This window comes from Brienomyrus brachyistius, chromosome 7, assembly GCF_023856365.1.
Source record: "Brienomyrus brachyistius isolate T26 chromosome 7, BBRACH_0.4, whole genome shotgun sequence".
NCBI lineage: Eukaryota > Metazoa > Chordata > Actinopteri > Osteoglossiformes > Mormyridae > Brienomyrus > Brienomyrus brachyistius.
The window spans coordinates 30,099,120-30,119,756 of record NC_064539.1 but is presented as its reverse complement, the minus strand read 5'-3'; the positions used below and the strand labels follow the sequence as shown (position 1 = coordinate 30,119,756).

General features: G+C 48.9%; 1 protein-coding gene and 1 non-coding gene across 2 annotated transcripts; one reads left to right on the top strand and one right to left on the bottom strand.

Annotated features, from left to right (window-relative positions):
* Positions 1–200: 200 nt before the first annotated feature.
* LOC125746758 (seizure 6-like protein) lies at positions 201–20,607 on the top strand (the record flags this gene model as incomplete). The annotated part of the gene is given in 20 exon segments (XM_049021140.1): positions 201–416; positions 418–631; positions 1,062–1,118; positions 1,121–1,200; positions 2,466–2,661; positions 4,183–4,368; positions 5,371–5,378; positions 5,380–5,543; positions 5,699–5,865; positions 7,496–7,623; positions 7,625–7,691; positions 8,656–8,794; positions 9,432–9,628; positions 11,098–11,292; positions 11,477–11,668; positions 12,454–12,648; positions 12,861–12,896; positions 13,434–13,548; positions 13,948–14,053; positions 19,821–20,607. Coding segments are annotated over 20 exon segments (2,688 nt in total), but the record flags the coding sequence as incomplete, so codon positions are not given.
* trnal-aag (transfer RNA leucine (anticodon AAG)) lies at positions 5,219–5,300 on the bottom strand. The gene has a single exon. It is a non-coding gene; the product is annotated as a tRNA-Leu (tRNA).
* Positions 20,608–20,637: the final 30 nt, after the last annotated feature.

Genomic DNA, 20,637 nt, shown 5'->3' with positions numbered 1-20,637 from the left:
GTTTTGTTGCAATTATTCATCAAACCATTAGGGGCAGAAATGCGGTCGGTATCCCTCAGGTCTACATTCCATTACACACCGTCATTCCTATATAAAAACCTAATGGGGCACGTGAAGCCGTTACGTCTGTGAAAAAATGATCACAATAAAGTCCATTAGCGTTAATGCACCCCCCCCCCCCCCTTTTTTTTCCCAGATGATGTTTCCCCCGCCGCTCCGCTCCCTCCGACGGAGGAGGGAAGGAGTTGGACATGCGAGCGACCTTCTCCAAGGGCCAGGAGCTTCTCGAGTCCGTTCTGGCTCATCAGGATCGCCGGCTTGCTCAGAAGGGGGGCATTTTCCCTAGCGCCCTTCCGGCTGACCTGCTGACGTTCCTCCCCAAGGAGGCGCGGGCTGGCATTCCCTCCCCGCAGGAGGGAGATCCGGAAGAGGCTCACTCTCCCTCAAAGTGCGGGGTCCCATCCCATCTCCTCCCCTACCACTGACACCCCCCTGAACCCAAAATCCCCAACCCCTGCTTCATTCCCAACAAGCACCCCATCCAGCCCTCCGCTTGACCAAGGTCCCTCCCTCACCACCAGCGTCATGACAACCGTCGACACGGAGACCGAGCCTGACTCACCCGCTCCAGGTGAGTGGTGTGAAATCAGAATCTCCTGTGTGAGACTGCTGTTAATAGATGGATGGATGTCATTGTTATTGTGTATAAATCAGTGATAAGGACAATGGCTTTGTTATCCTATCTATTTCATGATATATTTTGCATCTTTTTATTCGTTATTGCTGTTATTTTGCTTCTTAGTTAAAACCTTCTTCCAAAGTGACTTTAATCCATTTATACACGTGGATATTTTTACTGGAGCAGTGCAGGTAAGGTGGTTCGCTCAAGGGTATGACAGCAGGGACCCTCCTGAGAGTTTGTCCTTCAGGTTGTCAGTCTGTGTCTTTGAACGCCGCGTTCCCGGCTGCCTCGTCTGTGGCTCTGTCGTAGGTCTCGGTTTGGGGCCTCTATTCTTATCCCGCCGCCACTGACCCATGAGTGTCTTCCCTCCTTCTCTCAGCAACGCAGCATTGCGTGGTCAATTTCACCGACCCTGAGGGTTACATCGACTCATCGGATGACCGCCCCTTCCAGATGGCACATTCCTGCAGTGTACCTACACCGTGACAGTCTACACAGGCTATGGGGTAGAGCTACAGGTAGCCCCGCCCACACAGAAGCCCCGCCCACAAATAAATGCTTCTCTGGACAATTCATTTTAACATTGAATCATAATGTACGTTATATATTTGTATTCTAGGATGTGTCGTTTGTCTAAAGAGTTTAGTTTCCTTGAGTTTTCTACATTATGCTTTACAATTTGTTCTGATTTATGAGAACGTTATCACATTATCCATTATTTTGCTAGATTCCAAGCAAGGTGAAGGAGTTAAGGTACATGTTCGAGTTAAGGTGAATTAACATGCAGAATATTGCTTCAAAAAATAGAGGTTTGTGTTCTGCCCTGCAATAAAATCGTAGGAGAGACCCTGCCCCCTAGTGGCCATGTTTTTGCCTGTGCATTTTTGACTCGATTAGAGACAGTAAAGGCAGAAAAGTCCCAGGGTTCGACGTGTGTATATCGATGTTTTTGCCCCAAGCAGGTCTCCTAGAATAATCACACATTTATTGTCCCATTCCTGGTGCCTAACTAGTAATGCTGACATTAGAGTTAGATTTGCCATTGTTTGGCAGCTCTTTGTCTTGCGTCCCCTCTTACCGGACAGCAGGGGGCCATGGCGGACATTGCTGATTGCTCTTTGCTTGCTGCGGCTCGAGGGTCTGCAGTCTCGCTCTGCTCCCCTCACCGCTTACAGGCAGCCAGCAGGGCGTGCCCTATCCAGGGAGTGTGATGCGTTTCCTGTTTATGTGTAGTCCAAGACCGCCACCCATACTCCTCATTACCGCCCTCACCCCCCCGCCCACCTGCTGTCTGAGTGTGATAAACGAGCCCTGCAGGAGCAGCCAGACGATGCCGAACAGGACTTGTCTCCAGATGTGATCATGAGTGCGTGACAGATGTCGCACGTCCATCTTTAATGGTCTCTCATCTGACCGGGCAGACGTGACCTATTGCTGGAAAGACAGACACACCCAGGAAGGGATGCCAGAGAGTCTCTGAGCCCAGACAGACACACACACACACACACACACACACACACACACACACACCTTCCGGGAAATTCAGAAGAGCTGAGGAAATCCGCAAGAGCATGGAGAGAGTCTGGCTCCTTTAGCACTACCCACTGAGTCAGAGTTCCACCCCCGTTATCAGTTCCTGCCAAGTTTGCATGATTGTGATTTACTCAGTCTCCCATGTTCCAGGTTATAAACGCTATTAACACAAAGAGTTTGTCATCTATACGAGGGGCTGAAATGGGTCTTAAGCGCTAAAATGACTAAAATGTGTCTGATTTATTGTCAGGTAAAGAACGTCAACCTGTCAGAGGGTGAGCAGTTGTCGATTAGGGGGGTCGATGAGGGCGGGGCCCTGCTGATCCTGGCCAATGAGACGCTGCTGGTCGAGGGACAGGTGATCCGCAGCCCAACCAATGTCATCTCCGTTTTCTTCCGCTCCTTTCCGGAGGGCGGGATGGGCAACTTCCAGCTACACTACCAGAGTGAGTCCACTTCTGTATGAAGCAGAATGAGAGCTGTCTATGTTCAGAATCAGAGTGAGTTCAGTAACATGTCTACATTCAGATTGGACCATTGCCTTTTGTATTAATCAGTTCTTTTCTAATTAAATACCTCAATGACCCCTCAAGTGACTCATTCAGTACCAAGGAGAGTCCCATTCTGGATTCAGAACCGGAGCTATTCCCATTTCGGGTTCAGAGCCAGTGGGGAGTCCCATTCTGGATTCAGAACCGGAGCTAGTCCCATTTCAGGTTCAGAACCATTTCACATTTACCACTGTGTGAGTCACTTTCTGAATTTATACACCACTTATCCAATATAGAAACTCTAACCTGCCGGACTACATGAACACCTCAGAAGGTACTTTAGCGTTAATATCTGATTAGCCAATCAGAATGATCTGCATACTTATAGAAATGGGCTCTCGCATGCTGTAGGTCACACGCTACACAGTCTGATCAGCTCGGAATTCCTGGGGAAAACCATGGGCAGTCATTCAGACATACTTATCGGAGTGGAATGTGGAGTTCAGCAGCACACTTTGTGAGAGGGCGACAACAGCTACATTAGCAACAGGGCAGAAACATTATATAGACCTACTGCAGCAAAGGATCCTGGGTAATCTGTCTGTAAAGCACAGTAGGGGAAACATCGCAATTGTTTTATTTTTTATGAAATCAGCATGAATGTCAGTGATGTATTTGTCTGTTGATGTCCCAGAAGGTCTTTGACCGTAGCTGTTTGGGCGCAGTGATGCTGATCTACCCCACTGCCTTTTAATGAATAACACAAGAGCCTTGGGGGGGGGGGGGGGCTAACGACTCCATATACCCCCTCCAACGTTAACTCTTAATTACCGGCCTGAATCAATCAACTCACCCAGACAGATGCGTTCGCAGTCTCTTGTCACCTGCAGATAACAATCGGCCTGGATCTCACCCTCTGCCTGATCACCGAGCCGACAGATTCACATGTTCTGGTCGCTGCGACGACGCTTTCCGGACGCTTTTCTACCTGCTCAGTGCCCCCGTGTTAATTGTTATTCAGTCTTCCCCGTCGTCAGATCCCCGGGGCGCCCGCAGCGTCCCTCTCTCTCACCATCTTGCTTTTCTCCCCCATATTGTCCCATCTGCCGCCTTCCTGCCTTTGTAAAGGTGCTTCGACTTTGAGCCAGTTTGAAGGTGGCAGGTGCTTCCCGATTAACTCGTGTTCGGGGATAATCACGCAGCTCCCGGGCTGCCTGTCAAACCGGCGCAGTGGTTGGGCGACACCCCCAGGTCGGGGCACGTTTTGTGCTCTTTCCCAGCTCCCACCCCCAAGGACCCGTTTGAGAACCACTGGCCTAAATGTACAAATAATGCATCAGCTAAAACTACAACAGGAATATTTGTACCGGCCAGGTACACGACCAGCTCCAGATTTATTAATGACATTGGTGCTTGCCGGAGCCGCAGCTGAGATCTCACTGGCCTGTTAATTCCTGACCCCCTCTCCCCCCTCAGTTTTCCGGCTCAGCTGCGCCCTGCCCCGGCGGCCCCATTTTGGCGAGGTGTCAGTGCTGGACCTGCACCCCGGAGGCACGGCCCGCTTCCACTGCCACATGGGCTACCACCTGCAGGGGGCGCCGTCACTGACCTGCCTCAATGCCTCACTGCCCACCTGGAACGCTCGGGAGCCTACCTGCCGAGGTGAGCAGCAGATGGTTTGGTTTGGGGGGGGGAGCGAGGTGGCGAAGGACCTGATGGCCTCTGGTTTTTGTCTCGGGGGGGGGTGCTGATGTATCTTTGAGCCTCGTGTCTAACATATTATACACACCTTTGGAAAAAGTTAAACCTGCCACCCCTTTAAGTTAATGTTAAGAGCTAATTTGCAAGCAAAGCCTTCGTTCAACATCTTAGACATTGATTTCAGCGTTCGAATGTCTGCGTTGGCAGACAGTCAAACAGGAAAAATTTTATCTTAATTTTTTATGTTTTGGACGATCTTGAGTGGGGGGTTTCAAATCCGCCGCAGTCACATTCCCTCCTGGTTTTAGAGTCAGTTTTTCAAATTACTGTCTGAGTTACACTTGAAGCAAAGGGGTGGGAAGATTTACAGCCCAAGTCAGGCAGATTAAACGGCAAGCGGCGCAGGCCGTGGGTCCGAAGATTCAAGAGGTTTATTCATCTCGTACACAGCAGTACACATGCGACATGCAGTGAAACGTAACCCTGGTCACGCCGAGCAGCTGTGCATGATAACAAAATGTAGAAAAAAAGGGAAAAACAATAAGATAAAAAAAAAATATGTTCTATACATAAGAGGCATTTTGCTGTGCGATATCAGTGCAATGTGCAAGAGGCCTGAGGTGTGTGCCAACGATTTGGCCAGTGTGAAAGCAGTACACATAGGGTTATGTCAGTGTTACAGTGACTGAGGAGTCACTGTCGAGTCTGGCGGACGGCCTAGAGGCGTCGAGTTTTGTCCTGGTTTAGGAACCTTGTGATCCGGGGAATAAAGCTCCCCCTCGACCTTTCTGTTCTGGTCTTAAAAATATTATGGCAGCGGTGGGATTCGAACCCACGCCCCCGCAGAGACTGGAGCCTTAATCCAGCGCCTTAGACCGCTCGGCCACGCTACCATATATGAAAGGTGATGAGAGCAGGAAGTGACCCCTCCCTGTAACATTGGCGGTGCCCTTCCCACCGCAGCTCTCTGTGGGGGGGTCGGTGAAGAATGCCACCGTCGGGAGGGTTCTGTCCCCGTCGCCCCTCCCCAGCAGCAACAGCACACAGAGCCGCAGCTGCTCCTGGTCCCTGGAGGCCCCCACCGGACAGAGACTCCACCTGCATCTGGAGAGAATGGCCCTGGGGGCCACAGACAGGTGAGTGTGTGTCGGTAGCTGTGTGCGTCTATGTGTGTGTGTGTGTGTACTTGGGAGAGCGTGTGTGTTGGTGGTGTGGCTTCCCATGTGTGTGTGTGTGTGTGTGTGTGTGTGTGTGTGTGTGCACTGATGTCAGTGTGCTGCTCTCACTCTAGGCTCGTCTTGTGGAGTGGCTTGGACGCTGGCTCCGTGGTCCTGTTCGATTCGGGCCGGGGCACCGCCATCCCGTTTGAGGGTGTGATCAGTGAGGGACCGTCTGTGAGGGTCCAGTTCATCACCGACATGCCCAGCCATGCCACAGGCTTCAACATCCGCTATGAGGGTGAGGGGACCGTTACACTTACATACATACATGTTACATACATACATACATGTCACTGGTGGGGCCTGCCTTGCCACTGCATCTTTGGCCATCAGTGTCTTTAAGGAACCATGTAAATAAAAAGCACGTAAATGAAAAGTACATTAATTAACAGAAGATTAAGTTGGTAGAGGCATCTGCTAAGGACCCGAACAATGTGTCGGTTAGCTAACAGCGCTGATAGCCCCGGAGAACGAGAACAGCGAGTAAAATCTGCATTTTTAAGAAGAAGAAAGACCAGATAAGCGTTCGACTCTTTAGTGATGCAGGGAGAGCCAGACAGCCGTCCTCATTTCAGGAGCACGGAGAGCCTCCTGTGGCCAGACGCCGGCCGTGATGGATGCCACTCCCGGTAACTTCCTGGGCCTGTCAACCGCGATCAGGTTAAACAGATACAAGGGGCGGGCCGACAGTTAAAGAGATTTTAGAGTCCTTCAATCACTGTCGAAACCACTATAGGGACAACCAATCACTTGCGGGGGGTGGGGAGGGATTGTGACATTGCATTCTGGGAGTGGGCTGCTTGGCAGACATGTATGAGCTGTTAATCCCTGCGACGTCTTTGAAAGCCCTCGGCTCTCCGTAAGCGAGACGCTGGTTGTAGGTCTTCCAGAAGGCCTAGATAAATTATGGCACTCGGGTAAATGCTCTCGACGCTCTATACCGCTGCGCCTAACCACCCTTTCACACGTCCTCTATAACCGCTCATCCAGTACAAAGTCACGCTGAGCCTGAAGCCTGTTCCAGGAAGCGCGGGACGCTGAGCCTGAAGCCTGTTCCAGGAAGCGCGGGGCACGAGGCAGGGGACGCCCTGGACGGGAGGCCAGGTACTGCAGGGTTTCTGCATTCACACGCAATCATACGCTATGGGCAATTTAGAGATGCTAATTAGCCTAACTGCACGTCTTTGGACGGTGGGAGGAAGCCTGCTTGATGCGGGAAGACCGTGCGTACTCCACACACGCAGAGCGGAGGCGGGATCAGAGCCCCCCCCCCCACAGCTGCGAGGCCTCTGCTGGTCGTGGTTTAATCATCTGCACTTAATTGAATGTATTGAGTCACACTGGATAAGGACATGGACTCTGAAGTCTGTCAGTCTGAGTCCCAGAGCTGCTAATGTAATACCCTTAAGCAAGGTACTTAACCTGAATTACCTGAGTAATATATCCCACCATAGAAAGGAGATCATAAAAGCAGCTTTGGTTAATAAGGAGGCTATGAACACTGCAGATGTGTCCCTGGGGCACCTGGGAAGACTTCATGTCTGCAGGGCAGACTCTGCACCTGGTCCTGCAGTCTCACTGTGTCCTGCAGTCTCACTGTGTCCTGCAGAGTCTCACTGTGTCCTGCAGACTCTGCACCTGGTCCTGCAGTCTCACTGTGTCCTGCAGTGTCTCACTGTGTCCATCTGATTTATCTGGTTTAATCACCCGCTCTGGAGAAAAGCTTGCTAATAAATCCAGCCTGTTTTTATATGATGTCGGCATTATTAATGGGTGAACATTAGAGCGCAGATTTGCATAGTAAACTTTATTATCCCTGGGAGTTCTGGACACGCTGTGCTTAGCCGCCTCGTCATTTACGCCGGCAGCCTTTGAGAAGGGCCACTGCTATGAGCCCTACATCCAGAATGGGAACTTCAGCACCTCGGACCCCACGTACGGGGTGGGAGCCGTGGTCCAGTTCAGCTGCGATCCGGGCCACTCCCTGGAACAGGGCCCCCCCCGTCATTGAGTGCATCAACGCCCGGGACCCCTACTGGAACGACACCGAGCCGCTGTGCAAAGGTGAGTCGCCGGCAGAGGATGGGGTCTTATTTCTGGGGCCTCACTCACTTTGCCCCCCCCATTCCATGCAGTGACTGTTTGCAGCCACCAGGGGGCGCCAAACCTCTGGGACCCCATGGAAATGCGTGGTTTGAGCGGTGGTAAACGGCAGTGCTCTGCGTAGGACTTCCTCCTCCGGACTCCGTGCTAAACTCGGGTCTCCAGCTGACCGGCGGAGCACTGGGGATGTCAGCGAAATGTTTCCTTCCCGTCTAACTCACCGGGTTTCTCCTGTGCTGGGAATGGAAACGAGTGTTTCGCAGTTGTGCCCATGTAATTGCATTAAGGCAGCGGCTAATTCAGTGCACGACGAAGCCGCTTTGGCTGCCAATCACACGTCCCGCTTGCTGCCCCACTTCCTGATCCCCACTGATTGGTATCTCACTGGCATGACACTGACAGGCTTTGACATGAAAGGAGGAAAAAAAAAACCAAAACACGTCCCGTTAGCATGGATCCACTGGCCCGGAAGAGAGGGGGAGGTGGGGGGATCTGGGGGGGCGGGGTGAACACGTGTCAGTTCCAGGGTGAAGCACCATGCCGCGCACCAGCGGGGGGGGACGCGACACCCCATTAGGCCCCGTCGCAGCCGCGGGACGCGAGCAAGCAGCCCCCGCAGCCGAGCTGTGTGTCTGCCGTCAGACATGCCGCATTTAGCCCCTGCTGCGAAGCGGCCGCATTAATCACAGTGCGTTCGCTGCCAAGTGGAGCGGTCGCATCATCTTGCTGCGGAAGAGCCAACAGAGGCGCCGAATCCCGCAGACCGGCTGCAGAAATGCACCTTCACACTGTGAGCTGGGATTTTTAGTAAAGACTGGCTGTGATCTTCCTACATTGAGAATGACCCTCCCAGTTACATGTGGCCTGTGATTTTTTTTCCCCGTTTTATTTTTTGTAATACTTCTCTCCCCCCCCCCCCCCCCAGCGCTCTGTGGGGGGGACCTGTCTGGCCCCAGTGGCGTCATTCTTTCCCCAAACTGGCCTGAGTGGTACGGGGAAGGAGAGGATTGCAGCTGGAGGATTCACGTCGGGGAGGAGAAGAGGATCCTGCTGGATGTGCAGCTGTGAGTAACACCGCCCCCTGCTGGATGTGCAGCTGTGAGTAACACCGCCCCCTGCTGGATGTGCAGCTGTGAGTAACACCGCCCCCTGCTGGATGTGCAGCTGTGAGTAACACTGCCCCCTGCTGGCCATGCTTTCCGGCCATGACTCGCAGTGAAAAGCTGCCAGCTGACTGCCCGTTATGTAAAGCGAACACTGACACACACAGTTTAGCAACAAACGGTAATAAAAATAGAACAGAAAGCTATATTCTGCACTAAAGTTTTACTTTGGCAGATTTAGGTTGCCGTTGTTCATATCCATCCTACTGGTTAGGGAAGCAGGATTACGACTGAAATGTTGCTGGTTCGAATCCTTGACGGGCAAGATACGGCCCCCACGCACTGCTCCTCGGCGGCTTCCCACTGTCGCATGGGTTAAATGCAGAGGATACATTTCACTGGTATGCAGTGGTGTGTCAACAATGACAATTATTCACTTTCTTGACCACGAGTGAAAACTTCGAGGTCACACTCAGGCACTGCAGGCCCACCAAGCTGATGAGCATCTCCAGGCTGTCAGTCCCACTAACTCTGGCTCCCCCCTGCTGCCCCCCCTCCCCCCCCCCACCCCCGCTCTCCTGTTCCTGCCTCCTTTCAGGCTGAACCTGAGTGACAGTGACATGGTCACCATCTTGGACGGGGATGAGGGTACAACTCGCATCCTGGGCCAGTATGTGGGCGGCACCAGCCCTTTCAAGCTGTCCTCGTCTTCCCCCGACCTCACCATCACCTTCCACTCGGACCCGGCCGGCCTGGTCTTTGGCAAAGGGGAGGGCTTCATCATAAACTACATGGGTGAGCGAGAGCGCAGAGCAGCGCTGACAGAGACCGAGCAGGAAGAGTATAGTGAGAGAACAACAGATGGCAAAGAGACAGTAAGAGGAGCCTGATGAAAGAGATGCTTCTTTGTTATCGTATCTGCCTTTTGTTATTAATAGTAGTATAGCGATTATAAATGTCTGAAGAGAGACGCAGCAGCCATAAGCTTCTGAATCAATCTGTGCTTGTTTTGTGTATCATTCTGAGCAAAAAACTGTCGATGTGCATTTAAAATGGAGCGAGGAGTACATGTGTAAACAGCATCCATCCATCCATCCATCCATCCATTTTCCAAACCGCTCATCCTACTGGGTCGCGGAGGTAAACAGAATCATCGAAGTTAAAAAGACAAAAAATAGGGTCACATTTTACTTTCTAGAATTGTATTCCTTCCAAGAAAATAGGTGCCAGTTTCACATGATCTTCATGCATCCGATTGTCTTGTTGAGATTCAGCACACAATTCAGGTCCCTTTTATATGTGACCCATCACCACGAAATGAGTCCTATGGGTGCAGTTCTACCAGTGCGATTTAAGACTCATTTCGTGGTGACGGGTCACATGCAGTCCTGCTACATGTCCTCTCTCATCACCCTCTGCCCCCTGCTCCACCCCATGTCTTCAGCCCCTCACACACCACTTCCCCACTCTCTCTGGCCTTATTCACTCACTTGCAGTTTGTCTTGCTCCTCCTCCTATATCCTGCTCAGACACGCTCTCTCACACACACACGCACGCACACACACACACGCACGCACGCACGCAAACACCCGCTGATAATTCCGATTATATGTTAATAATAAGATTGCATTGCTCATGGGGTAAACAGTGATTCAATCAATAAGCAACGGATGAATCGCCAGACTGCCTCCGAACGGCACACTTATTAAATCCTCCTGGACTAGCAGTGCAAGCAGAAAATTGCCATAAATCGCATTTTTTTTCCACCATTTTCATGTCAAATGGAAACAGAAGCAGGGCACAGTCAATATGACATGAATAATTGATTAAAATCATTGTCACTTAGAGAAGCCCACAGGAGGAATTACATGTCGGGTCAATTAACACATCGCTTAAGGAAAATCAATGCCTTTGTTTACACTTTAGTCAAAGATCTTCTGCTGAGGAAGTATCTGTAAGCGGGGAAGACGTGGCGATAGCAATGTTTCTAAATGACTTTGACATGTGTCTGAACCCTTGTTAAGGGGACAGACCTACAGCCTGTGCCACGAAATGCGTCTTATCCAGTAACCGCTGGCTAGTTGGGATGAGAATCCTGAGCTCTGACATTATTGTATAATTCACGGTGGTCATAATATACCCATAAGTCATAATCTACCCATTTCAAGTTTATCCCATGAGGTGTCATTGATTCTGAACCATAACAGTGCCGTTTTGCCCCCCCCCCAGTTGACAGCTGTCTCTCTTTTGTCTTCCTGTACCAGAGGTCTCCAGGAACGACTCGTGCCCAGACCTTCCTGAGATCCAGAATGGCTGGAAGACGACGTCCCACACGGCACTGGTCCGGGGCTCCCGCATCACCTACCAGTGTGACCCCGGCTATGACCTGGTGGGCAAGGAGACGCTCACCTGCCAGGTGGACCTCACCTGGAGCACACAGCCCCCCTTCTGCGAAAAGAGTGAGTGTAGTAGCAGGTGGTGTGTGGGCTCTGGGCATGTGCACCAATATGAGTTCAGATGACTAAAATATTACTGGATCTCCGTTTCTCCTGCACATTCCATCTGCATGACTGTGATCTGCAATGTAGTGACAGACAGATATTTTGATTGCCTGCATCTCCCCCCCCCCCCCCCCCGCTTCAGTTATGTACTGCTCAGATCCAGGCCACGTGGAACACTCAACTCGCTCACTCTCAGATCCCAAGTTGCTGGTTGGAACCACGATCCAGTACACTTGCAATCCTGGCTACATCCTACAGGGCGGCGCTATAATCACATGCTATGGACGAGAGCCTGGGACCCCAGTCTGGACATCTCGCCTGCCCCATTGTGTCCGTGAGTTACCCCAATGGCTATGCTGTGATGTTAGAAAAAGCGGACCATGAAAAAGGAAGATTATTACATGTATTAATGTTCAATTCTATGATTGCCATAGAATTTTCTAACCCTCCAGCCTATGTCATGCCCTAATGTTGCTTTTGGAGGGGAAAATGGACAACTGAAATCCATAAATCTTTTGCTATAAATAAGGTTATGTTACAAAGCTGGAAGATTGGGACGGCACAGTATCTCAGGGCTTAGCACCTCCACCTCACACTTTCAGAGTTGTGACTTGGATTCCTGACTCTGTGTCTGTGCATTTTGCACAATCTCCCTGTGCTTGTTCAAGTTAAAAAAACATGCATTTCAGGTGAACGTGGGTTTCTAAACAGAATATAATATGAGTGCGCGTGTAGCCTGCCTGCTGTCCTGTTCAGGGTGTCCCATACTTCGTTCCCAGTGCTCCAGGGTCACTGCGACCCTAGTGTTTTCCAATTCGGTCCTCAGGGACCCACATACAGGCCCAAGTCCCGGTAGGGAGCAAAAAGGTGAACTGTCTGGCAGGGAGCTTGGAGGGAGCAAAAACGGACTGACTGTGGGTCCCCAAGGACAGGATTGGGAAACACTGCTGTACTGAATAAGCAGTTACAGAAAATGGATGGATGTAGAAAATATTCCTTTGTGAATACATGGAGGTTTGACGTACGGTCAAGAGCAGGCATGTGCTCACCAATGATCCCCCCAGCCTGTTTGCTCTGGCCTTTTTCTTACATGTCAATCTACCCCCCCTCCTGCACCAGCTGAGGACTCCGTCTCCTGTGAGAATCCAGGCCTCCCGGAGAACGGATACCAGATTCTCTACAAGAGGCTATACCTACCTGGGGAATCTCTCACCTTCATGTGTTACCAAGGCTATGAGCTTATTGGAGAGATCACCATCAAGTGTATTCTGGGAAATCCATCCTTCTGGAGTGGGCCTCTTCCACTCTGCCATGGTATGCCCTCTAGAAAGGAGAGATGGGCTGTAGATGTAAAATTAGTCTGTCATAGTTTAGAAGGTTCATCCCAAAAACCGCAGCAAACCTCTTTGTCTTTGGTCCTCCAGTGTTTCAAAGGTTTAAAGTTATTAATCAAGAAAATCAAAAAATTTGTGAACATGAAACTAATGGCAATATTTTAATTGGTATAATATGGTGTTCTCTTTTAGCTAACCATGACTGCTTTGGTAACCATGCCCTAGAAGGTAAAGCTGTCACTCCTATCAAAACATATCTCACAGAAAGCTGATGTTTAGTTTCCTATTCAGATGTTTCCTCAGACTAGAAGATCACCTCTGTTTCAGTAGTCTAGTTTTTGTTAATCCACCATTAGTATATATTGTTGTTTACTTATGGTAATTTTCTGTGGGGAATCTACTGCATTTTCAAATCTGCACACAAATGGCAGTCAGACTTTGCTATATTCATATATGACTCCATTCAATGCAAAGGTGTTTAGATGGGAAATGTTACATTTAACAAAAATGTCAAAGCATACATACATAGTGCATATAATATATGTGGAACAGTATTTTGTGTGTTAGTACAACAGTATATATACAGAACAATAACAGTACAGCTGGGCCAGAATTCAAGTACTGCTGGAGATCCACAGATGCCCCCAAACGGAAACCTTTTATCCCGTTAGCTTAATTCCATATTATTTGAGGGTAATTTCTGGAATTGCGCTACATTCTGTCTCTCACTTCCACCTCATATCCCATCTGTCTTCCCCCTCTAAGTCGCCGAGGCAACAGCAGATTCCTCCTTTGACGGAGGAAACATGGCCCTTGCCATTTTCATCCTGGTCCTGCTTCTGTCTGTCCTTCTCGGCGGGGCTTACGTCTACGTCACAAAGTAAGCAACCCCTTTTATCGAGGACTGAAACCCAATGCACTCTCTGAGACCCATAACTTAATGCAGGGGCGGCAAACCTGATCCATGGAGCGGATCAGGTGCGGGTTTTTGGGACGACCTCTCAAATAGCGAGTCTGCTATAACGGGATTTTACTGTATAACACACTAAAGGAAAAGAGAGACAAGAAAAGCATAATCGAGCCCCTTTAATTAGTATATGCCCAGTATATCATTTACTGAGGCCATTTGTTGGTGTAATATTCTTATGGTTATACATTCTGAAAGGAGCGATGCGTATCACAGTGAAATCGGTGTCATTTGTAATCGGCAGCAAAACAGTTGGACAGATGATTGACAATAAACACTTAAGAACATGAATTTTCTTCCCCCTTCCCCTAGGTGTCGCTATCATTCCAACCTGCGCCTTCCTCTGATGTATCCCCATCCCTACAGCCAGATCACTGTGGAAACCGAGTTCGACAACCCTCTCTACGAGACTGGGGGGGTGAGCAATGCTCCGGAACACCTTGCGGAAGTGGCCAGAGACCGGGGTCATCCGTGATCATCCTCCCCTCATTATTTCCTTTTCTTCTTTTCCCAAAGTCAACAGCCGTTGCCTATGTGTGTACCAGAAAACATACACACACACACACACACACACACACACACACACACACACACATACTGCAGGCACATGCAGAAGTGGGGGGGCGAGGGGGCTTAGGTTGCCCAAGCATCAGTGTGTTTTTCCCAATTTAACATGAACTTCTGTTTTGTTAACCTGAGCCAGCCGAAGCCGAAGGCATGAGTAAGAAAAACTACGTTAACTTGTGTCCCTGACAAATACCATTATGATTACAATATCAGTATAAATACCATTATGATTACAATATCAGTATAAATACCATTATGATTACAATATCAGTATAAATACCATTATGATTCTCCTTAGGCTGCCAGTACTGAGCCACAGGGAGTATTTTTTTGAATAACAGTAACAAACTCCAAAGCATGTTACTCAGTACTGCCGCATTACTGTGTGAGTACTGTGTGAGTACTATGTGAGTACCATGTGTTAGTGAAAGGACCTGCCAGTACTGAGCCACAGGGAGTATTTTTTTGAATAACAGTAACAAACTCCAAAGCATGTTACTCAGTACTGCCGCATTACTGTGTGAGTACTATGTGAGTACCATGTGTTAGTGAAAGGACCTGCCAGTACTGAGCCACAGGGAGTATTTTTTTGAATAACAGTAACAAACTCCAAAGCATGTTACTCAGTACTGCCGCATTACTGTGTGAGTACTATGTGAGTACCATGTGTTAGTGAAAGGACCTGCCAGTACTGAGCCACAAGGAGTATTTTTTTGAATAACAGTAACAAACTCCAAAGCATGTTACTCAGTACTGCCGCATTACTGTGTGAGTACTGTGTGAGTACTATGTGAGTACTATGTGAGTACCATGTGTTAGTGAAAGGACCTGGCCTTATTTTCACTTACCTATTTCTGAAGAAACTACATGAACAAGGGGGAGAAGATACCTCTGAACATGTGATTTTGTAAGATCTTACATGCAAGACAACATTTCCCTGGGAAAGAATCCAGGAGGCAGGCAGCTGAAGTTAAACAAAGTTGGGTTTCCCACCGCTGTTAGGGGAAAGGACCTTGGCACAGTGAATAATGCAGTCCGGACTAAACTGGCCTGTTAAATATAATACTGCTCTAGACACCATAACAATTAACTGCTAATCACAGGTAGCTAAAGAAAAGTGTTTTAAGGTACGATTAAGCTAATAAGAAAATGTCCCGCATGAACCTTTTCTGAAAGAGTTCAGCTGTGTAACTCTTTCCTTGTTCTTTCACGGTGAGAATGAAAAGAAGACCAACTCATTCGCACCTCCACAGTGACACAACCACACTGCAGAGATGGCAGTTCCCCCTGACCCAGTGTGGGGGGGGGGCACGCACAAACAAAGGGAAGATGTCCAGATGGGGGGGGGGGGGGGGGGGGGCACGCACAAACAAAGGGAAGATGTCCAGATTGGGGGGGGGGTTGTAGACCACAATGCTAATGCTACCTGCTGAGCCTCTGTGTCACAAACAGCAGCTTTACTAATGAATATATGATGCAATATCCTCTATATGTAAAAAGTATTAGAATAAGAAAAATGTCATATTGTAAATATCTAACATAATGCTACAGTTCTTTGTCAGTCACAGTTACACTGTAGAGCTCAGTCCTGTGGGCACACGATGTTAAAATGTCATAGATAATCAGAGTTTACCTGAGGTACTATACATTCTGAGATTAGGGAGTGATCACACCAGCTTACCTGGAAACCCTCTCGCTGAGGATGCACACAGTCTGTGAGCCGGTCAGTATCTGCACTAGTGCACCGCAGAAAACAGCTCTGAGGGTCGTGGTGGCAATATTCCAAGCAGGTGAGACCGGGCCTCCTTCACCGAAATTTAAGCTCCTTCTCGGGGATCCCCAGAGCTTCCCAAGCCACCAGGTACATCCGCCATGTGCTGGATCTTCCCCTGGGCCTCCAGCCAGTGGGATGTGCCTGGAACAACCTGGAAGCCAGCCGGGTCGTATCCTTATTAGACGTCCAAACCACCTCAGCTGGCTCCTCCGAATCCAGAGAAGCAGTGAGAGAGAAAACCTTGTTTTGGCTGCTTGCACATGCAACCTTGTTCTTTCAGTCATGACCTACAGTCCAGGGACTTAGACTGACCAGTAAACCATGACCTTCACCTGGCAACACAGACCCGTTCACTTCCCTCAAAACTGCAGCCACCAAACTGATCTGCCTGTCACTCTTATATTCCTTCTTACCACCAGTCATGTGCGAGATCCTGAGGTACTTAACCATGTTCACAGCAGCCTATGGAATCTACTTTTTCATGAACGGCACCAACGGTGGACCATAGGCTTGGATTTCAAGGTGCTGACTGTCATCCGCAGCACTTCACATTCACCATCTAACCACTCAAATGCAAGCTGGAGATCCCGGTGGCTTGATGCCAGAACCACAAAGTCATCTGCGTATAACAGAGGTGTGACCTCTAGCCTCCATGCCGACATCCTGTCTGTGAAGATCACAGAAGGCCAGATGCACCTTGCAGGAGACCGACACCCACTCGAACCACGTGGATTTAGCACCAGGTTCAAAGACCAAACACTTACTGCATTCACAGAGGGACAGAGTAGCATGCAGTAGCAGCCCTGGTTCCCCGCATTCCGGCAGCACCTCCCACGCATAGTAAGTGCTGAGACACACGGTCATCCGTGCCTCTTCCTAGTCCACAAAGCTCATGTGGCCTGTGTGTGAAGCTCCCACAGGCCCTCGCACAACGGCTATTTGGGTAGATTAATCATACGAGCCACTTATGGTTAAGGTTGGGGGGGCCTGTGTCACCCTGCATGTGATGCCAGTACATATCAGGGCACAAACACGCGGTTTTACACTCTCAGTAACTTAGAGACACCAATTGTCCCAGCTGCTTATATTTGTACTGTGAAATTAAACTGGAATACAGGGTGATCATGCAAACTCCTCTGAGGGACTGGTGAACACCCTCAGCATAAGATGGGAGCCAAAGCGCTACCCAAAGAGCCCCCCCCCCCCCCCAAAAGGAGATGAAAGCCAAAATACTACCCCCCCCCCCCCCCCACTGAGACAAGCCTCAATGTACACTGAACAAAAATATAAACGCAACACTTTTGTTTTTGCTCCCATTTTTCATGAGATGGACTTAAAGATCTACAATTCATTCCAGATACACAATATTACCATTTCTCTCAAACATTTCTCACAAATCAGTCTAAATGTGTGATAGTGAGCACTTCTGCTTTGCTGAGATAATCCATCCCACCTCACAGGTGTGCCACATCAAGATGCTGATCTGACATCATGGGTAGTGCACAGGTGTACCTTATACTGCCCACAATAAAAGGCCACCCTGGAATGTGCAGTTTTGTCTCACAGCAAAATGCCACAGATGCCACAAGCATTGAGGGAGCGTGCAATTGGCATGCTGACAGCAGGAATGTCAACCAGATCTGTTGCTCGTGCATTGAATGTTCATTTCTCAACCATAAGCCGTCTCCAAAGGCGTTTCAGAGAATATGGCAGTACATCCAACCGGCCTCACAACCGCAGACCACGTGTAACCACACCAGCCCAGGACCTCCACATCCAGCAGGTTCACCTCCAAGATCGTCTGAGACCAGCCACTCAGACAGATGATGCACGGCCCCATGTTGCAAGGATCTGTACACAGTTCTTGGAAGCTGAAAATGTCCCAGTTCTTGCATGGCCAGCATACTCACCGGACATGTCACCCGTTGAGCATGTTTGGGATGTGCTTGACCGGCGTATACGACAGCGTGTACCAGTTCCCACTAATATCCAACAACTTCGCACAGCCATTGAAGAGGAGTGGACCAACATTCCACAGGCCACAATTGACAATCTGATAAACTCTATGCGAAGAAGATGTGTTGCATTGTATGAGGCAAATGGTGGTCACACCAGATACTGACCGGTTCTGAGTCCCCAGACCCCCAATAAAGCAAAAAACTGCACATTCCAGGGTGGCCTTTTATTGTGGGCAGTATAAGGTACACCTGTGCACTACCCATGATGTCAGATCAGCATCTTGATGTGGCACACCTGTGAGGTGGGATGGATTATCTCAGCAAAGCAGAAGTGCTCACTATCACACATTTAGACTGATTTGTGAGAAATGTTTGAGAGAAATGGTAATATTGTGTATCTGGAATGAATTGTAGGTCTTTAAGTCCATCTCATGAAAAATGGGAGCAGAAACAAGAGTGTTGCGTTTATATTTTTGTTCAGTATATTTAGTTGAGATATACAGGATACTCATAATCTAAGAAATATAAATTTTCTTGATAAATCAACTGAATTTGGGAATATTTCAGGAGACAGTTTGTGGTTAAGACATTACTTGTCTGTCCATTTCATCTTAAGACTGGTCAGGATAACAGCACTTGAGTGTCTAACTGCTAAATATTGCTAACACAAGATATACACTATATGGACAAAAGTATTGGAACACACCTCTTTATCACTGAATTCAAGTGTTTCATTCAGACCCATTGCCACAGGTGTATAAAATCAAGCACCTAACCATGCAGTCAGGCTTAGAAATATTTGTGAAAGAATGAGTCATTCTGAAGAGCTCAGTGAATTCAGGCATGGTGCTGTCATAGGATGCCACCTTCGAATAAGTGAGTTCATGATATTTCTTCCCTGCTAGATGTTCCATGGTAAACTGTAAGTGGTATTACTGCAAAGTGGAAGCATTACAGGAACAACAGACACCCGACCATGAAGTGGCCTACCCCAATGCTGAAGCCCATAGCTGTCAAATCTCCGTTGACTCAAAAACTGCAGAGTTCCAAACTTCTTCTGGCATTAATCCCAGCAGAAAAGCTGTACTGGGAGAACGCACAATGCAGTAAACAACTGTACAGTTTGGTGAAGGAGGGGTAATGGTATGAGGTTGTTTTTCAGGGGTTCGACTCGGCCCCTTAATTCCAGTGAAGGGAACTCTTAATGCTTCAGCATGCCAAGACATTTTGGACAATTCTGTGCTTCCATCTTTGTGGGTACAGTTTGGGGAAGGAAGGCCCTTTATGTACCAGCATGACTGTGCCCCAGTGCAGAAAGCAAGATCTATAAAGACGTGGTTGGGTGAGTTTGGTGTGGAAGAACCTGTCTGGCCGACACAGAGCGGAGATTGCGAGCCAGGCCTTCACATCCAACATCAGTGCCTGACTTCACAAATGCTCTTCTGGGTGAATGAGCAGAATCTCCCACAGACACACCTCAGCATCTTGTGTGAAGCCTCCCCAGAAGAGTGGCAGCGGTTATACCTGTAAAGGGGGTTTAGAATGGGACGTCTCCTCCCTGATGACTGTGCCTTTTCCCATTTAGCTCTCAGACTGTCAGAACTCGCTCCCTACTGTCATTCGTCAGCTGAACACAGTCTCCAATCTCAAAATCAAACTGCAAACCTGTTTGCTCAAGCCCATAACCCTCCCTGCCCATAAAGTTTTTTGTTTGTCATACATTTACTGTGTTCGTTGTAAGTGTCTTTGAGTTTTTGAACAGCACTACATAAATAAAATGTATTATTACAAGTAGTATTTCTCTGTGGGTAGCATGTATGTGTTGTCATCTTATTAATCGCAATGTCTTGCTTTTTTTCTTGTGTGTTTTGTCTTTTCTCACTCAGGACACAAGAGAATATGAGGTGTCAATATGAGAGGCATCTCCACGCTTGAGGAACTTCCTCGATTCAGCCCCCACCTCTCCCCAGTCATCCTTATCCCTGCCCCCCTCCCACTTCGACTGGATGTAAATACCCCCTGAACCCCTCACCCCAGTCCCCCTTCCCCAGGCCCTCTTCCCTGATACCCACCTCATAAATCTGTCCTCCAGGCCCACATCAGAAGCCCCGGGGGTCACAGGATACAGATCCAGAGGGAGAGTGAGTAGGAGTGCAGAGAAGCAGGAGGTAGACCTGCCCACTTGCTGACCGGCAGGCTGGCCTCTGATTTAGTAGCGTGGGGCTTGGGGGGGTTTCTGAAAAGGGGAAGCGCCAGATGGAAAGGCACTGCAAAGCCGTCACATGCATGTCCAAGTCCCGGTTCAACACCCGTTACGTGAGAGGCCACGACATTGGAGTATGTGGCCGGGAGCGCAATGCGCGGCCACGATGGAGCTGCTGGTACGTAAGGAGCGCAAATGAAAAGCTGGGAGACGCAGGTAGCGAGGAAGCGATCACCCTCTGCTGTCCCCTCTGCCTGCCTGCTGTCATTTTTACAGCTTTGTACTTCGACCGTTTTTAGTACCTGTAATATGGTAGTTTCCGATTTCCCCCCCGCACCTGAGTATATAACAGACAAGACCAGATGAATAATTTATTTTGATGTATATGTGATGTTTTATGCGGAGTAATGTACATTTTCATTTGAGGAACGTTACAGATTTCCCTAAATAAATGGTAAAAAATAAATAAAAAGAACAAATAAAATCTTTTTAAAAATGTA